We start from the raw sequence: 16,716 nt of genomic DNA on the forward strand, positions 1-16,716 counted from the left end.
GTATTTCACCACAACTAAGATTTCATATTCACATCTGTTGGCTTTGTCAACTCACAAGCAAATTGCTGTCTTCCAGCTTAACACAGACAATGGTCTACAATAAAGATCAGTTGATCAATCAGTCACCAAAATCTACATTTAAAAAATATAGACGTAAAACTAATAGTGTCTGTTCTTTTCTTTTCCTTTCTGCATATCTATGAATATGCCACAATATCATTATGTCAAGGGATGAAGCCAACATCCAGCACAGGTACGTTCAGTTGACCGAAAAGTGCTGTGTATATCAATAGTACAAATTTGTAAGAGGAAAAAGCAGAAAATGAATGAACAGCTATCCGCACCATGCAAGTAATTCATGTCATTTTGTCACTAAATCCAAGATTTGTTGTCATAAACAAATGAAAGATGAAAATATGCTGTATATGTATATGCACTTAAGTCTTGTATTGAAATGAGATTGGCTTCTTCACTAAGTATCTCACACCAATGACAACTACATTATGCTACTCACCCAAAATCTTAAATTTATCTCTTTCTTTCTAAAACGGATCCAACTGTGCCTCCTTATCAGAGTGATGTCTCCTGTATGGGAGACCTCGTAACACATTCCCCCTGTCATCCTATCAGTATGACGTATTTCAATGACACAAGCAATGAAATACACACGAACATGGAAAAAGTAACCTGCTAACAAGCAGCTAAGATTTGTGTATTCGGTTATGAATCTCAGCTATAAATCTACTGATGTTCTGTCAAAGTCTCACTCACACGCTCTGTGTGTTTATGACACAAGATTTGGAGTGAATTCACTCTTTTCTAGAACCTGGATATCTTCCCCTCAGAACTTCATTTCTCAAGATGAAAGGGTCTTTTTAAGCTTCTGAAAGCCAGAAATTTAAAAGAATTCTTAAAGTTATGTGGCATTCATCTTCCCTCAAGCTGTCATTGTCTCTGCATATGGTATGTAGAAACAACTGTGTTCTCATTTAGTTTGGCAATAATATTCATGTTTTACCATGTATCTGTTTATTAAGTGTGGAAGTGTAAGTCATGATATTGCAGGCTAATATCTCATTTTCTACATTATTTTTTTAACAACACATACATGTGATAATTTTGTTGGCGTTCCACGTGATGAATAAGATTCTGCAAGCAGATATCTTAACCTGGCAACAGCTTCCCGGTAAGCTATATCAGTGTAATCAGGAATCCTCTTCTTAACACTATCCATTTTGTGGTAGCCATTGAATTTTCTGGAAAGGTGGAAATGGAAATGATGTTAAAAGTAGGTTATTAACAATGCTCAAACACATTAAGTGTACTATACTATGGTCTGGTTAAAATTACTTTGTGACTGACATTTCAGCAAGTCAATTAGTAGGGACAAGCCAACATCCACTCGCAGTTCATTCTTGAGTACCATGTTCTTGATGTGTTGCCTAATTTGTAAATACATGCAGTGTACCGTGCAACTCAACACTATCCCACCCCATCCACAAACTGTCCCCCCCCCCCTTTCCTCACCACTGCACTCTGTCAATCACAAAGTAATTTTAATTGAACTACATCAAATGTCGTTATCCTGTCCTTTCATTCAGAAAGTAATGTACCTTTGTTACATAAAGAAAAGCCAAACTCGTTAAAATTATTACAGGAATCAAAATGTAATAACCAGACTTATACTATGCTTCAATGGTGGTGTAACAAAACACATTAAGGGGGGGGGACGGGGGGGGGGGGGGGTGGGGGGGGGGGGGGGTAGGACGTGAAACGAGCCGACTTGGAGCAGGAGAGGCAGGACATTTTAATTTACACTGTCTATATTTTTACAAATAAATTCATAAAACTTTGTTAGCATGACCAGGAAGGATTCAGGATTCACACGCATAGCAGAAGAAGTTCAAAAACATAAGAAAACAAATTTTTTTTACAAGTGAAATTTCATCATTTTTTCACTTGGTATTAGGTGCATTTGTTGCTGTAGGTACACTTTTCTTCATAAGTAAGAGAGATTCTTCAATGAGTTTTGCACAGCATACAAACCATACTTACAGGTGTATGAAACTCTAGAATTTCCTAAATCTGTTAAAAACTGTGGTAAAAATTGAGATAAACATGAAGTTCAAAACGTAACAGCCCATTCATTTTTCCATAGATTAAATAAATTCTAGAGTTTCATACACCTGTAAGTATGGTTTGTAAGCTGTGCAAAATTCATCGAAGAATCTCTCTTACTTATGAAGAAAAGTGTACCTATAGCAACAAATGCAGCCAACAGTAAGTGAAAAAAATCATGAAATTTCACATTTAAAAAATATTATTTTTTCGTATTTTCTCCTTCTCGAAGTCGGCCCGTTTGACGTCCTACCCCCCCCCCTTAAAGGAAAAAGATGGAAAGTAAATTAAAAAATAATTATTTTGTATTCTATTTGTGGCTTCCAAACACATGTGATGTTCTAACCTGACATCCCATCTCTACAGCTGATTTCACGAACTCAGCCTTGTACAGTGGCATTTAACTTACAAGGAACTGTTTGAAAGTGAGCCCGCAAGTTCAATCTTTAGTAAGGCTCATTTAAAAATTTTGTGTTAACAATTATGACAAGAAAATTATTTGCTGCTAATGACTTATCATGTGCATCAGGAGCATGACAGAAAATGAGTGTTCAGAAAGCGCAGAGATCAAGCTTCTATGAGATGTCTGTATTATACTTCACAAAATGGACATTGTCAACACTCAAGAAATGTTCAAAACAACCGTTAACTTGCACCAGGAGCACAAAATGAAAATGGCGCACCACAGTCATCACAAATGTTTGCACCATGAAGACTGAAGGCGAACTCCTTGAGAATTACAAACCATCGAGCACATTCAGCTGGGTATCCACTCTTCAAGAATGCATATAGAATCATATTGGTGTAACAGGGTGATGAGAACTGATGAAATGTAGTAATGGAATGCAACCGAATGCAAAACATTCTGTTACAGAGATTATCACGAAACTGGCTATCCTTTAAGACATAGCTGCAGATAGTGTAGTAATATGTTTTATACGCCTGGAGAAAACATACAGAGGCTGAATTTGTCCAGTGTTTACAGGTGGTATAACTGCAACGTCACACACTTTTCAGTGGGGATAGTTTGCTCTAAAAGAGTATGATTTTTATACACAGACCGGGAATCAAGCAAATTCAAGTCATTTTGACCAATTATTGGGGAAAAGCAGTGTTCATGCTTAGTTCTATTTCTCTTATACCCATTTACCCACTCTTGGTAGCTGTAAAGTAAATATTTCCTACTGCCCTTGCACAATCATGAGCATGAGAAAGAATTGTAGGGTGTGGACCACTTCCAACTTCTCACAGCACAATAAATAACTTTCTAGCCAATTTACCACCCAGATTTACAAATTCATTAAGGCACTGATGTTGATTGACCTTGATACAACTATTGGTACCTCTAATTTACAGGGTTCCATTGATATGTATTTCCTCTTCAAATCCCAATTGGTCCGAGTTAAAAACAAATTCCTTGCTGAATGACAGGATGAGTTTGTTTACCTCATCTACAAATTTTCAGACCAGTTCCACAGTTTGCTGTGAATCATCAAGTTGACACTTTGTTTGAAATTTTGCTATCTTACGTCTTACAATTCTGTAGCACTGTTTGAAGTTAGGCAACTATCCACTGCTTCCTTTGAAATCTCTGTGATCAATGTTGCACTCAATTTGCTGTGGACAATCTAATTGGTCACTTTCATGAACATCATGTAAATTGTGTCTAGCAGCCTTGAAATGCCCAAACTCCAGTTTTTGTAACTAGTGTGCCTTGTCCTCCTTTGAATATCTGTAGTTTTTCTCATGCACTACATGATTATATTGCTGCGGACTTATTCAAAATCTGTTCATAACTGATTTTTTTTACTATGCTGTGGATGATCTTCATGTACATAATTACGTTTAGCACCCACTCCTTGGACAATGATTGGCCTTTACAACCTTTCACTGGAGATGGGATTTGTGGCTCCCTGTCCAGTAAGGATGATTAACTACATGGCCCGACACCTGCTTCTGTCTCCTCTCACTTTTTAAGCAGGTGTTGTCATCACTGTATTCCTCATGTACATTATTCACATAGTCAGGCGCACTCGACACCACACATTCCACTGACTCATTCTGCAGAAACGCTAATATTTTATCAGGCACTTCTTTCTCACTCTGCGACAATTCTTGGGTTCCTTTCTGACGAAATGTCAACTTTGGCAAGTGTTGTAGATATAATGCAATTTTTACTATGTTTATTGTTGCCATTGGACTGCTTTGTACCGACACCACTAGCACTGTAGAGAGTTACTCATCAACTAAGCAGGTTCAACTACGCTCCACAGCCTCATGCTGTGCTCACCACTGGATGCCTCCAGAACCACCCCCTGTTGCTATTAGCAGCAACTATTGTGGTTGCACGGTAGACAATATGTGGGGCGTTGAATACTGTAAGCATCATTGAACTTTTCTGACGTAGCAATCAAGGGTTTCTCGTTAGGGTCTGATGATTCAAATCCTGATGGCACAAAACTTAAATTGCCATTAGATGGTCGCAAGGGGGTAAGAGGTAAATTCCTGACTATCAAACTTTATGCCAGTCCAATACCTGGGTTAAATTCCAAACCTCTTGAAGTGCCTCATGGAGAGAATGTACGTCACAGTATTGAGCATCTGTGCATCAGATGGGCATATTAAAATTAGTGGAACCCTTAGTGTCATTCTAAAGAAATAAGCTATGAGCCACCTCTGGGCTGTATACTCTCCCTTTTCTCATCATAATCATTGTCAACAATAACACAAACGTGACACTACACAATATATGAGCACTCATCACAGTCGACAGCACATGAAACAATTACAATTAAAAGACATTTAAAGTGTCTTTACACACTCAGATATTCAAACAGACTTATCTAGGCCTATACATAGTTTCCACAGACAAATCGTTATGTGTGACTGAACTGTCAACTGAAAAACTTCTCTGCATGACTCTGTGTTTGGACTGACAGTGATTGAATTGGTGCAGAGCAGATGTGCAGACCAGGTAAAGTGCTCTAGTACTTCATATATGGCATAATGTGTTTCCAGAATGATGTAGCTCAACAATAAAGGTGACATCACAGCAGAAAATTTCAGATAAGTATAGCTTCTGACAGTTACCAAATACCTAAGTTTTAAGATAGATTCTGGTACTTGCCAAGTACCTCAATGTTACTAGAAGTCTTTCATAAGCATTTATTGATTTTCTCATTAGAGTGTCACGTCTCCTTATATATGTTGTAACATATTGTAACAACACAGATAATGTTCCTTTGTCATAGGTAGTTAAACAAGTCCTCTTTTTCGATATTTAGCTTCTTTAAAAGATTAATATGTGACAGCGTAAAATGTTTTAGAACAACTCTTGTTCATTTTCTACATACTGGTATACTTATTTTCATAACTTCTGAAGTAGAGGCACTACACACAATAATTACCTTATCAGAAAATTTACTTAATTTCACCAGGGCCAGAAAATACTCTGTACTTTCGAAATACTAATCGGGACTGTGCAAAGCTGTATTGTGGATGGAAGGAGTAAATGTGAATTGAATACTGCAGACTAGATGTGCAGACATGATGCAAACATGGTCTGCTCAGACAAGCCTGAGTGTGTACATGGCCCTTAAGATACAAAGCTGCCCAGGTGATGTGGAATATAAAGATTTCACACAAGTGAATAAATTAATGTCTTTTCTCAAAACATATGCATTTCACCTGATCTGACAAGAAAAAAGATTTTGAAACAAAACTAGGGTCAACGGAGGCGTCTGATCCCACCCAACAACACTGACCCGTGACATAAGGGTGTTGTATGACATCATGACATGCGGAGTTTAGTTCATGAGTGTGTTGTGTTTGCAGATGTCGTCTTGTTGCGGTTGGTGGTGTCCTCTGGAGGTGTATTGGGTTCATTTGGGTGTCGGTGTTTGGAGTGTGCATTTATCGGTCATGACTGTTATAGAAGAACGGAAATTAGTTTCAGTGAGTTAAGAATTAAGTTTCTGTTGTATTTATGTTATTGTGGTGTCATTTGATGTTATCGGTTTGCTGATTGTCGCACGGTAAGTCGTTTCATTCAATTTGTGGCTTCTTTTGTTAGGTATGGGTATGACTTCTAAGTTTAATAGTGCATGTCTGCGGGCTGAAATGGGGGACGACATGTTGTCCGTCATTAAGTTTCTGCAACTTTTTGGGCTTGTGAGGAAGATAGTGAAATGCGGCGTATGCAGGCTGAATATATGCTAGTTGGGTGTTAGTGTGTAATGCCAGAACGTTTTTATGGCAAGTAGTCAATTTTTTTGGTCTATTGTTCGCATGTTATGATGTTCAGTGGGATTTTTAGGTGTTGTTGGGTCGGTGTTATTTACTTCATGTGTTGGTGATTGATGTTTTGTTATCGGCACTTGTGGTTGATTTATGTATCTTAAAAGGAAGTATTCGATTTCAATTTTTTTAGTATCGTCAGTTGTATTTGAGCTGCATAGGTCATGGGAAGTGACTGACTGCAATTTGTCATTGTAGCTGTGTGTGTGTGTGTGTTTTGGTATCATGAGTTGCTGTTAACCTATATAGGTCAAGGGAAGTGTCCGATTCCAATTTTGGTTGTTTCAGGTGTTGGTTTTGTGGTATCAACAGTTGCAGTGTGATTATAATTTTTGGAGTAGTTGCTTTTTATTTTGTGGTATCGACAATTGCGGTTGAGCTATGTAGGTGAAGGGAAGTGATAGATTCCTGCCGATATTGTAAAGTGTAGCGGAATTTATGTCGCCGTTTTGTGTGGTTTGGGCTAGTGGTGTGTGTCTGTATGTGTTTATATTTAGTTTGTCCCCGCCCAAAAACACCCAATTTCCCGCGTTGGTCCCGTTAGTTTGATTACATTTTTGGAGACGGATGTGTGTGTTGGTTTTATATGTATTTTCGTGTTTGTTGTTGTTTATGTAATAATGTCATAGGCATCATATTGGTGACGTCATGGGTCAAAGCAGACGGGTGGAATCGGACACAACAGTTCATATGGGCAGGCTTGCAACCAGGCTAGAAACAGTGAAACAGATACTTATAACCAATTTATTTATTACATGGCCCCACTCGGGCTTAGATAGTTTTTAAAAAATTTGATGCGCAGAAGAAAACCTTGCTCAAGGCTTCAAGTGTATTTTTTGTCACAAAAATATGTCAAGGCAATGTAAAACTAAAAGAATTTTAAAAGTTGGATTTTATTTATCTGTACAACTTTTAACTAAACTCTTAACTGACTGTTGATCTGAGAAATGTATCTTTTTTATCTGGCCTGACACGATACTGGGGTCCTAAGAAATGAATTACTTCGTGAAACGATGTAATCTTTTTATGAAGTTTCGAACTCATGAACATCACACTCGTACACGCGTAAGCCCTAAATGGTTCGATTAAAATGTCCCTGTATGATTCATACAGGTATTTTGTATCCCACTCTGTTGCAATTGCCAGTTTTTGAAATATTTCTGTGCTGGCAGCGACTACAACTCAAATAACTGACTCATTATAACTCACAATTTACTCAGAACACTCCAATCTTATGGAGCAGAGTTGTTAGGCAACATTTTAGCATCTACAGCAGTAAAAGTATTATTAAGAATATCACACAATAATCATTTGGGGAAAATAGATAAAAAGTGTGAAAATGATTACTTACAAATTTTTACCGTAAATTTAAAAACTATATACGTTTCAAATATAAAGTTTCTTTCATACTAAAGTGTGAGTGAAGTTGTAAAATTATTCTGCTTCAACTTACTCATACTGATCCATGTTACGACCAGGCAGTCAATAGTGTTGTTCTCAAAACCGGAGTCTCTCTTTTATGTGGAATGAGGAGACATATATTCATAGTGCTCATAGTGGTATTTCTTCACAGCACAGAACTGAGAGTTGAAACCGAGAAATCTTACTTTCACAGTGTAGCACATACTGATGCAGACTACCTGTCAAACACTATGTAAAATAATCTAACACCTGATCAAAACTTTTTTAAAGCTTTGCCTCGTTATCATATGATAACTTTCACCCCATACTACCAGTATATTTCATTTTCCATAATCACTCTTTAAACATTCACGTTTACCCCTCAAACTCAACACAAACAAAAACAACAACATACTTCCCGCGGAGTTTGGAATACGATACCAAATATCTACACCGCACAGATGTACACAGCACTCTCAGCGTTCAGTGCTTAACAATAATCTCACTGGCGCTAGCACACAAGCCTTCAAATTCCACGTAACACTTATTACTAACCCTTGCATTGTCTTAAAATAGCAGCCGAGCAAGATACACTACTGTCATGAACTTCTCCGATATAAATATGTAGTATTACGAACAACAATCGAGATATTAAGTCTACAACAACAATATATCCATAAATAAAATCGACAACTTTTTTCTCAGGAAGATCCTTCTAATGCTCACATTTCATATGGAATTACATTTTACTTGTAACGCTGTGGCAAATTCAGAAAGAGCTGTAGTTATAGAAATTCGGAGAAAGAAATACTTGGCCAGTGGGTGATACGTTGAGGCATGAACACAGATATGTTCTGAAAAGAAGTAACTTAAAATCCCGTAACCAGTGGCTTAAAAGTTTAATTCAGTTCTTTGTCGAGTAAACGGTTTCGGCAAACAGTTCACCGTCATGTGTCATAGAGAAAAATTTATCACAGTAGCCTTCATCATAGCCTTCGAGGTAGCCTTATAATAGAAGCCTAAGTAATCTCGAACTGTCGAAAAAGGTAGGAAACAAGAAAGGTGAAAGGAAATTACACGAAGAACATCTGACAGCAATCTATGCAATTATTTTCTCCATTTGGAAGAAAGCTGTTACCCCAGATTATATTTTAAATTAATGAAAGGCCACTTAAGTTGCTGAAATATACTTTTTCCAGTCAACGACCAGTTTCAACCTTCCCATCCAGGCCATTTTCGACTGACATTGCTTCATAACAGCAAGATCTTGAGAGCCATTGGAAAATGGACTGGATGTGATGGCCGAAACCGGTTGTGAACTTAAACTGTATTTCAGCAAATGGTACAGCTTTTTATTAATCAGTATATGTTCTTGCAGAAATGGTCAACAAAGATCCCTCTTATAATAAACTACTGCTTCCTTTGAATTTTATACCAAGAACTACTGTGATTTTTTAGCTAAATGACGATGCTAGGCTATTGTATGAAGGAGGAGGAGGTTACTGTTTAACGTGCCGTCGACAACGAGGTCATTAGAGACGGAGCACAAGCTCGGATTAGGGAAGGATGGGGAAGGAAATCTGCCGTGCCCTTTCTAAGGAACCAACCTGGCATGTGCCTGAAGCGATTTAGGGAAATCACGGAAAACCTAAATCAGGATGGCGGGACGTGGGATTGAACTGTCGTCCTCCTTCATGTGAGTCAAGTGTGCATTGTATGAAGAGAAGAGTTCTTAAAAATTTCAAACGGCCACAGGTGCTAGTTTAACAGGGCATTGAATTAATGTTGGTAATAAATATAATAAAAGTCAAAATAAATATGCAAAGAGTGGCAATATTATAGAATAAATTAGCTAAACCATTAATAGTATGAGATTTAATAATCGTGAATAAAAAAGGAGTACGAGCAACTGGTGCTGCTGCAGACATAGCTGTTATCAGAGGAACATATTATTGGCTGAAAAGTCTAACAATATCTACATGAATAAGTATTTCTGGAAGATACAAGGGACAAGAAACACCACCTATCTGAGAATAGTGGGTAGTAGAATATAAACGAAAACAATATTTTACAGTTTCATTATATCATGTAATAAGCATTAAAAAAAGGCCTGCAATGAAATTTTGTGTTAAATCAGATGATCGGTCATTAGATTCATTTGGATGTCTGTGGCCATCAGTATCTGAAAACAGTCTTGTGAGGCATAGAAAAAATGAGGTAAAAAAATTCACGAATTTCCTGCTCATTAAAAGTATTTAGTTGATTACAGTATGAGCATATTGATAACGAGTTTTAAATTACATGTTTCAAGTTTTTTCTGTTATCTCATCAAGGACATTTCAGCTCCATATATTTCACGTGATGTAATCTTTTAACGGAAGGGGGCACTGCTCAGCTCAGTACTGTTCACTTTCTACATAAATTACACAGCTCTGTCAATAGAAGCAAGACAATTAAGTTGGCTAATTGCTTCGTAGCAAGTAGGAGAACTGTGGAACAAATGTAAACAAAATGTCACACAATACAGAAATTGTAATTAAAATATTTCACTGGGAATAGCATGTTTGTAATTGATGGTAAGATAATGCATATTTAGTTGCATACCAATCCAATGGTTGCAACTCACAAAATTAATCTCAGGCTACATTATTCATTTCTAAAGGAGATAAATGGTGTCATTTAAGACCAATATATGGAAAGATAACCTCTCAGAAAAATATCTCTCAAAATTAAGAGCTAATGCATTTCTTACAACGAAAATACCCACAACAGTAAATGAAGATACATATGGTAAATGTACTGTGGTATGAACGTCTCACACTTGTGCTGTTTTCTGATATGAGGGTGTACTGCAAATGTCATATACGTAAAATCTTAATTCTATGCAATAAAATAAAAATTAGATGTATTGTCAGTACTGTGAAGTAGTTTTGTATAGCAACGTCAACTGCAATGCATTTTTAAATGGTTACACACATGATTGTAACGCAAGGGAAAAGAATGGAAACCACAGTGCATCAGTAAAGAGCAATGATTATAATATTCAGAAAAGAAATGAATAAAACATTAAAAGTAAACAGATACAACTAAGAGATAAGGATCACATAAATGCTAGTAGAATTCTGTTCAACTAGCTGCCTAATTTTCTGAACAGCAAAAATCAGGGGTATGACATCTGTAATAAACTGAAATACTTTTTAATTTTTAAATGTCTGTATAGGTTAGGGAATACTGGGAAGTTCAGTATGATGACTACATGTTACCAAATAGCAATCTGTGATATAAATACATAAAGACCCATGAAAAATTTGTTTTCTGTAAGGATGTTACTCGTGTGGGGGTACTAGTATTACATAGCATGTCAAAGACTCTTTCTATTACGGTACATAATGAACAAAAATCAAGGGATGTATATAATTTGTGAGCTATGTATGCTGTAATGCAATGAACACGTTGGAGATAGCGGTATCTGTATTTCAGATACATTGTCAATTCTGTATATTTCTACTCAATAATGTTTAAATATTAGACCCATAAAATGACTTTGTATACTGCAGAAACATAAAATTTGTACATAAAGCCTATCACACTCATACAATGCAAATTTTCTACAAGTGAATAAATGAAATGAAAGTTGTATGTGTGCCTAAATGGATGTTAGAGCCATCCATGATGACAACAGTTCAATAGAAGACAGAGAGAAATGTTTCATTTATCAGCTAAGTATGTAGACACACACATACATATACACGCACACACACACACACACACACACACACACACACACACACACACACACACACATCACACACACATACTGAAGACATTGGTTTTAGAAGTAAGTAAAGAGATAAAACTATAAATGTATGCTTCAATTGCCATTGCATCTGCATCTTCCACTAGGTTTGACTGACACAACCATTTGCTGAGAAACTTAATTTGAAAACTAGCCCAGACATCTGCCACCAGTTTCACAAACTGTGTCAGTTAGCTTGGGTATGGAAACATCATACTTGCTCTATTTATAGGTGGCTAGGATGGGGGTCAAAAGGTTAAAAACCATCAACACTACTGGCATCTTATTTCTCTATAATTGCCAAATGCTTTCCATTGTTACCAAAGGTGCCATCAGATGGATTGTTATTATTTCTTATTTTATTCGTATAGTTTCAATATTCTCAGTTAGTTAATGCATTCCCTGAAATACATGGCGCTATTGCAATGAAGTCGACTTTCCCACTCAGTCATGCAGCTTGTGAGAGGAGAGGCCGTGCCTTTCAAATAAGATGAATGAGTTCTATAATGATCGAAATTAAATAAACACCATTCCAAAAATTTGTGGATCCCATGCAAAAAAAATATTCCATAGATTGGTAGCCATAGTGCAGTCTTCTAAGGTTGTTACCACTGTCTTCTCTCTCGTTTGCACACATGAAATATAACTAAATAACCTCAAAATATGAATAAGATTTAAAAACAATGTGAAACACATTTATACTTCAGCGATTCCCTCTGTCATTGATTAGTTTTAAAGTGACGTTGTTTGCAGCAACTGAAATTCTTTCAAAAGCTCTGTAAGAGCGTGTATGAGATTAATTATTACAGAACTTTTAAAATTTTTAAGTTAGTATGATTCCAGAAAACAATTACAAATGTTTCCTATCATGATTTGATCTAAATATCAGCATGAAGATACCACATAATATATATTTATGCCATAAATGTGCCTTTATTCGAAAATTTTTAATTACTCTTGAGCTAAATGTGATTTTTCCTACATACATAAGGCATTAAAATTAATTTTCTTCATTCCAAAATCATATTCAAATGATATTTTCTCATTGTATCCAATTATCTTCTTATCGTAGCTCCTGTATGACATTAGGACTGTACCATTATCCTTGACGACTGCCAGAATTATGGTTTCCTTGTCCTCCAGCAGATTTGTCAATGCTACTCTTTCTTTCTCAAGATGTTGGATCTTAGCCTCGGCATCCTGGTAAGGCCTCTACAGGTTTCATGTCGAGCCTCTTCTGCTACTTCTGATGGAAGCAAAACCTCAGCATGTTCCATAGAGATGAAGTAATCTCCTGTCTTTGACGTAGGTGTGTAAATTAGCACTTAAGAAGGGATTTTCACTGTACCCTTGTCCAGATGTTTGTCAGTGAGATTAATTACTACCCAACTCACTGTATCTTGTCTTGGCTTTTTGTGGAAGTAATCAAAGTTTTCTTTATAATGTTAAAGACGTTCTATGGCTCTGAAAGCTGGATGTGTATGGCATTCTACTCAAATATGGCACATCTTACATTGGGCAAACTATTAGAACACACGAATAGAGATGCGAGGAACACATAAATCTTTCTGTTATGTTATTATGATGATCATTTCTCCCTATTTAGCTGTCACCAAGCACTGCCTCAAATGTAATCATGATACGAAACAAGGCGAGGCCCGTATCATGGTGCCAATGCAACATTTTCTGGAGCAGGGTAATTAAAGGGTCTGGCGAAATAAAGGCGTTCGAAAGCCCAAAAAACAAGAATGGATTTTCAATTTAAACAAGATTTCGGGTCTGACAGTCAATTTATTAAGATCTCATTGGCCTCAAAAATTTCTAGCTGTTGGGAAACGCTGGGAGAATGTGTATTTGGTAGAATGTCAATGTGAGCTCTTGAAAATAAAACAGCATCAAAGAGATGTAAGAAGTCGAATCTAGCTGTAAATGGCACATGAAATCAAGAGCAGATCACACAATTTGGTTGGAGTCCAAAGACCGGTCAGTGCCACTATTTTTTCCGAGTGTTTCTGAGCTGCTGGTAGCCCTGCAACTAGGCAGACGCGCGTATACGTAGCTCTCGCTAAGTTAAGTGATTAAAATTGAAATAAGAGCTAATTTAGTTAATACTACATTTTAGATTAGTGTATTTACTTCTTCCCTAGGCTCTCTATTGAAGGTTTTGCTTTCCTGACCGTATTTAGATCGAAAAGGAAGTATTTCGTAATGGTCGGTAGTTGCTAGTTTTGTTTACGTATTTAGGCGTAAATTTCGCGAGAGTGTAGATTTTCGTTTTTGACGAAAGTTATCGCTTCAAAGTCAAATTAAATCATGCCGGTATACAGAGTTTAGTAGTTAAAATTTTCGGAAGTAAGTTTAAAAGTTTGTTTACATTTGTATTTATTTACAGATTAGTACAGGTTAAGAAACTACTGTGGTCTTGTGCCGACTTATTCTCTGCTTTTGGGTGAAGTTTGTCTAGCAAACCATGTGTGACAAATGTGGTGGTTGCTGTAGAAATTTGAAAGAGGGAGTATTCTGTGTAGACCATAAGTTATGGTTCCATTGCGGTGAATGTAGCATCGAGGAAACGAGGGTAGTAAATGAGGCTCTTCCATGGCAGTGTAGGTTATGTAGAAAGGACAGAAAAATCGCTAAACAGGAGGCAAAAATTTCTGCCTTTAAGGCTGAATTAGATAACGTGAACTTGGAATTATGTAGGTTAAGGGAGGAAAAAGATACTGGGAAAAGGTAGCAAGCAAAGGGTGAAAAAGGGAATCACATGAAAAAACTCCAGAAATTCAAATAATAAATCAGTTTGGTTTGCTATCTGAAGTGGAGGAAAGGCCTGATCCAGATGTAGTTGAAAGTAGGTTGAAGCAGAATATTAGCTTAAAGAAAAAAGACAGGTCTGGATCAAACCAGAACAGGAAAAGAAGAATTCTGCTCAAAGGCAGCAGTCATGGCAGCGGTGTGGGCCAGCAGCTTCAGGAGAAATTAGGTGCAGGGTACCAGGTAACAAGTTTTGTGAAACCAAGTGCTAGCCTTAGCCAGGTGACAGAAATCTTGGGTCAGCTATGCAGGGACTTTGAGAGGGAAGATCAGGTAATTACAGTTGGGGGAGCAGAAAAACAGCCTGGCTATGAATCCAAGATACAGTATTAGGAGTGACCTGGATAAAATAGGAACAGAAACTGGGCACAGAAATGTGGGGTTTGTGGAGATCTTTCGGCGCCATGACCAGCCTTCCGTAAACACTGCTGTAGGCATGTTAACACTGAGCTGAACAGGATTCTCCAGACACCAGCAAAATCTCACATAAGAGTTGTAGGTGGGGATACACTACACATGGCCTGCACCTGAATAGGAAGGGGAAAAATAAGTTAGCTTCTCTATTGGCAGAAACATAAAGAGGGGCCACAGTCATGCAAGCGGTGATCTCTATGGTTAATGGGTCCAGCGGATAGGTTTTTTAGATTAAAGCCAAAGTCCACATGGCCAACAATCAAGATAAATAGAATAAAAGAAACTTCATGTACATTAAAGAGGGGAAAAGCTAAGGGCAGTATCAACTTACTTCATCAAAATATCTGGGGAATAAATAATCGAGTAGATGAGCTATTAGTGTGTTTAGATGATGTCAAAAATAGCAATGAGATTGAGATACTCTGTCTGAACACCATGTAACTGTGGGGACGGATAGTGTCAGTATAGATGGGTATAATTTAGCATCATACACTTGTAGATCTAGGATGGATAAAGGAGGAATTCCCATCTTCATAAAACAAAGGTATAAACACAAAACTGTAGAAGTAAGTAAATTTTGTGTTGATCAGTACTTTGAGGTTTGTGGATGTGAACTTAGGCTAGATAATGTAGCATCGATATTAGCAACAGTGTACAGGTCCCCATTAGGAGACTGGGAGCTATTTATAAAAAAGTTTGACTCTCTATTATGCTGACTGTCAGACAAAAAGAAGAAATTATTAATCTGTGGAGATTTCAATGTAAACTTTCTGAGTAATTCTGATAGGAAAAGCGGACTAGAAGTGTTATTAACAACATATAACGAAGAATCAGTGGTCAGTTTCTGTACACATATAGCTCAAGGCAATAGCACTCTAATAGATAATGTATTTGTACAGAAAGAGGATGTAAAACAAACGCATGTTTTCTCTATGGTAAATGGATTGTCAGACCATGATGCACAACTGATTAACTTATAAAACCTAACAGGGTGTACAGTTCAGAAACCGTTAAGTAAAAGTGTGAGGTTGCTCAGCCTGGTATCTGTAGAGCACTTCAGAGAAAGTTTAAGAAATGTTAATTGGGGAGATGTATATAATGAGCCAAACATCAATGATAAATGCAAAATATTACTTGAAAAATTTATATCCCTTTTTGAACATTGTTTCCCAATGAAAATTACTAAATGTAACACCACACCCTTTTCTAAGAAACTTTGGATTACTACATTTATTAAAGTGTCTTCAGAAAGAAAAAGAAAACTCTATGAGACAGCAAGAGCTAGTAAGGATCCGGAAGTAGTTTTACACTATAAGAGTTATTGTAATACACTGAGAAAAGTTGTTAGGAAATCAAGAAATATGTATGTTAGAGAAGAAATTAACAACTCCGGCAATAAAATCAAATACATATGGAATGTTGTTAGAAGGGAGACAGGAACAGTAACCATTGGGGTAGGTAGTATTAGTATTAAAGAAAATGAGACCTTCATAACCAATAATACACAAGTAGCTAATATATTTAACAACCATTTCTTAAGTGTAGGAGAAAAAATTGGTGAGAGTAGTTCTAAAGAAAAAGCCAGAGTCAGTTTTGAAAAATTTTAGTCAGATTAAGTTTCACCTAACAACCTGTCCACCCCGATAACTGAGTGGTCAGCGTGACAGATTGCTATCCTATGGGACCAGGTTCGATTCCCAGCTGTGTCAGGAATTTTCTCTGCTCAGGGACTGGGTGTTTTGTTGTCTTCATCATCATTTCATCCCCATCTGGCGAGCAGGTCGCCCAATGTGGCGCCGAATGTAATAAGACCAGCACCAAGGCGACCAGACCTGCCCCGTAAGGGGCCTCCCAGCCAATGACACCAAACGCTCATT

The 16,716-nt window shown here is 37.1% G+C and overlaps 1 protein-coding gene across 1 annotated transcript in view; it reads right to left on the reverse strand.

The window, feature by feature from the left end:
• The window catches only part of LOC124776267 (serologically defined colon cancer antigen 8 homolog), a gene marked incomplete in the record, with an annotated part of 236,051 nt that extends 227,673 nt beyond the window's left edge, over positions 1–8,378 (reverse strand). The window contains 2 exon segments of the mRNA XM_047251167.1: positions 1,109–1,256; positions 7,868–8,378. Of these exon segments, the coding sequence (XP_047107123.1) occupies positions 1,109–1,256; positions 7,868–7,881 (162 nt within the window).
• Between the last annotated feature and the right edge of the window lie 8,338 nt (positions 8,379–16,716).

The sequence above is a fragment of the Schistocerca piceifrons genome, chromosome 2 (assembly GCF_021461385.2).
Source record: "Schistocerca piceifrons isolate TAMUIC-IGC-003096 chromosome 2, iqSchPice1.1, whole genome shotgun sequence".
Lineage (NCBI taxonomy): Eukaryota > Metazoa > Arthropoda > Insecta > Orthoptera > Acrididae > Schistocerca > Schistocerca piceifrons.